At 44.6% G+C, this 2,500-nt stretch overlaps 2 protein-coding genes across 5 annotated transcripts in view; one reads left to right on the plus strand and one right to left on the minus strand.

The window, feature by feature from the left end:
- Positions 1–2,500, plus strand: part of LOC137999271 (uncharacterized) — a 333,030-nt gene that overhangs the window by 68,819 nt on the left and 261,711 nt on the right. The window lies entirely within an intron of this gene.
- LOC138000816 (uncharacterized) overlaps positions 1–2,500 on the minus strand; it is a 173,005-nt gene that overhangs the window by 29,547 nt on the left and 140,958 nt on the right. For all 4 annotated transcript variants that reach the window (XM_068847474.1, XM_068847473.1, XM_068847475.1 and 1 more), the window contains one exon: positions 2,362–2,478. In XM_068847474.1, the coding sequence (XP_068703575.1) occupies positions 2,362–2,478 (117 nt within the window). The remainder of the gene's footprint in view (positions 1–2,361; positions 2,479–2,500) is intronic.

The raw sequence follows: 2,500 nt of genomic DNA on the forward strand, positions 1-2,500 counted from the left end.
TTGTTAGGGTTGGGCAGTTGACGGCTTTATGACCTCGGGTGTTGCACTTAAAGCAATGCAGAGCTGGTGGATTAATCTGCATGTGCCACCGTAACAGGTATCTGTCCAGTCGCACAATAAACTGCTCCGGACTTTCGTCAACTTCTGGTTTGGATGCTCTAAATTTTCGACGCTAGCCGTCTTCGGTATACCCTGGGTGCCAGAGACTTTTCTAGCACGGTTTCCGGTTTTCAGTCAAGTCTTTATAGTGACCCGCGCGAAAAGCCTCTGGACCAGAGCGCTATTCCTTTGATAGCGTCGAACCAATCGTTAGTTCAGTTAGATCAGTTGGTCCAGATTTTGGACAGGACGGCTGATTGGCTCTGAACGACCACCTGAGGGACAGACGCTACAATTGGTCGACAAGAATAGACCAGCACGTGAAAGAATATTGTTGACATCACGTAAGCGTACTGCCAGAAGTGTTGTGATGGCGGTTTGTGAAAGTTTGGGGAAGGCACTGAAGGAAAGTATAAGCAATGTAATAGAAAGTTTTGACGGTGTAGAGAAGTTAAGTGATGTGCAAACAAGTGGGGTATTTAATTTTATTCAACGCAAGGACGTTCTTGCTGTCTTGCCAACCGGTTCCGGTAAATCGTTGTTGTTTCAGCTTATTCCGGGTCTTTGTTTACGTCTTAACCAAATGGGATACTGCGACTATCCGAAAATTGTGATTGTTGTTTGCCCGTTGAATGCCCTAATCGAATTTCTGACATTTCTTCACGTGCCGGTCCACGTGAGACGTCCATGTGATTGGCATAAATGTAATCCGATAAAAAAGCTCAAAGGTCAACGGGGACGGTAAAAAGCACCGCTCCGTGCCAGAGGTTTTTCTCGCGGCTTCGCCGCTCGTGGCTTCGGCCTACGGCCGAAGCTGTGTCGGCCTTTGGCCGACACCGAAAATTCCCGCCGCACGCGAGAAAAACCTCTGGTGCCCAGGGTATCTTCGGTAAGGTCATATCTCTTCATTAACGCAATCTTTACCCTGTCATAATCCTTAGCTGCGTCCTCCGATAGACGTGAATACACTTCTAGTGCCCGTCCAGACAACAGAGCACTGAGCTTCGATGCCCATCCATCTTTTTTCCACTTAGCTGTCTCGGCAAATCTCTCGAACCTCTGCAAATACGCGTCCAAATCGTCTTTCCCATCAACAAACGAGGGGAGTTTAGGTGCCTTAGCCCGATCCTCTCTCACTTCAGGACCTCCGTCAGCATTCTCCACAGCCAAACGTGCAATCTCCAGCTCATGTTCTCTTTTTGCCGCTTCAATAGCCTCTTTCTGTTTCAACAGCTCGGCTTCCATCTCCAATTTTCTTAGTTCGCGTTCTTGTCGCCTAGTTTCTCTCTCTTCGTCTTCTCTTCTGTGCCTTTCCTCTTTCTCTTCCTCTTCCTTTCTTTTATCCTCCTCAAGCATTCGACGTCTCTCTTCCTTTTCTTCTTCAAACCGCTTACGCTTTTCTTCTCTTTCCTCTTCCAGCTGTCTACGTTTCTCTTCACGTTCTTCCTCTCTACGTTTCTCTTCTCGTTCTTCGTCTCTGCGTTTGTCCTCTTTTTCTTCTTGTTCACGCACAAATTCAAGCAGCTTTTCTCCTTCCAGACCAAACTTTTCGCCAAGCTGAATAAATTTCTCCATTTTCACAGCAGTAAAGTTCCACGGCTCTTTCACTCGCTACAACTTTTTCCACAGCGCCGCTACCTCCTTCCAAGTTGTGATCCTTTCCTGGTTTCTGTAGTCGGAAAACAAATGAATTCCTCTCCCGGACAGGCCCCAAATGTTACGTGTTCGAATGTTTTGAGGAAAGGTAGTTTGCAAACTAAACTGAACGCAGGGTTGCCGGAACAACAACAAGAAGATTTATTCCAAAATGAACGTAGTTTCCACGAAGTAAACTCTAAATAACACGTACTCGACAAACTTACACGGCCACCGCCAACTTGAATAAACACTGCTTCTGTCACGCTTGACTAAACACGGCTAACGCCAACTCTCTTCGCTTGTGAAAAACTAGTTAGAAAACACTTCGCTAGGACTCGTCTACTTATATACTCTTATAATAAGCTTCTAGAACTTTCTAAAATAGTAATCACTCTAATTATAGAAAGATTACAAAACACACCGATTTAGAAACGCTTACGCATGAACCTAAAAATAAACAAAGTACGAACTCCCGCGAAGCTTCTAGACAGTAGCGTTAGTCACGCAATGCTATATTTCGTAACACAGTCAATGAAATTTATCTGATGAAAATAGATGAAGTTTTAGTTGAGAGAGTCCGTCTTCAAACCCTTCTTTAGTAATTACTTTGTATGCAATACTCACCTTGTTGGAAATATACCCTGTAGACCACAAAGCATGTGCAAATGGCAATCCCAAGCAAACTACAAAAAACGGCTATTAGAATTTTAGGGGTATTGTCCATCGGTGCGATTGGCAGTACTAAAAGAAAAAAAGAAGAATA

Source organism: Montipora foliosa, chromosome 4 (assembly GCF_036669935.1).
Source record: "Montipora foliosa isolate CH-2021 chromosome 4, ASM3666993v2, whole genome shotgun sequence".
NCBI classification, from domain to species: Eukaryota; Metazoa; Cnidaria; class Anthozoa; order Scleractinia; family Acroporidae; genus Montipora; species Montipora foliosa.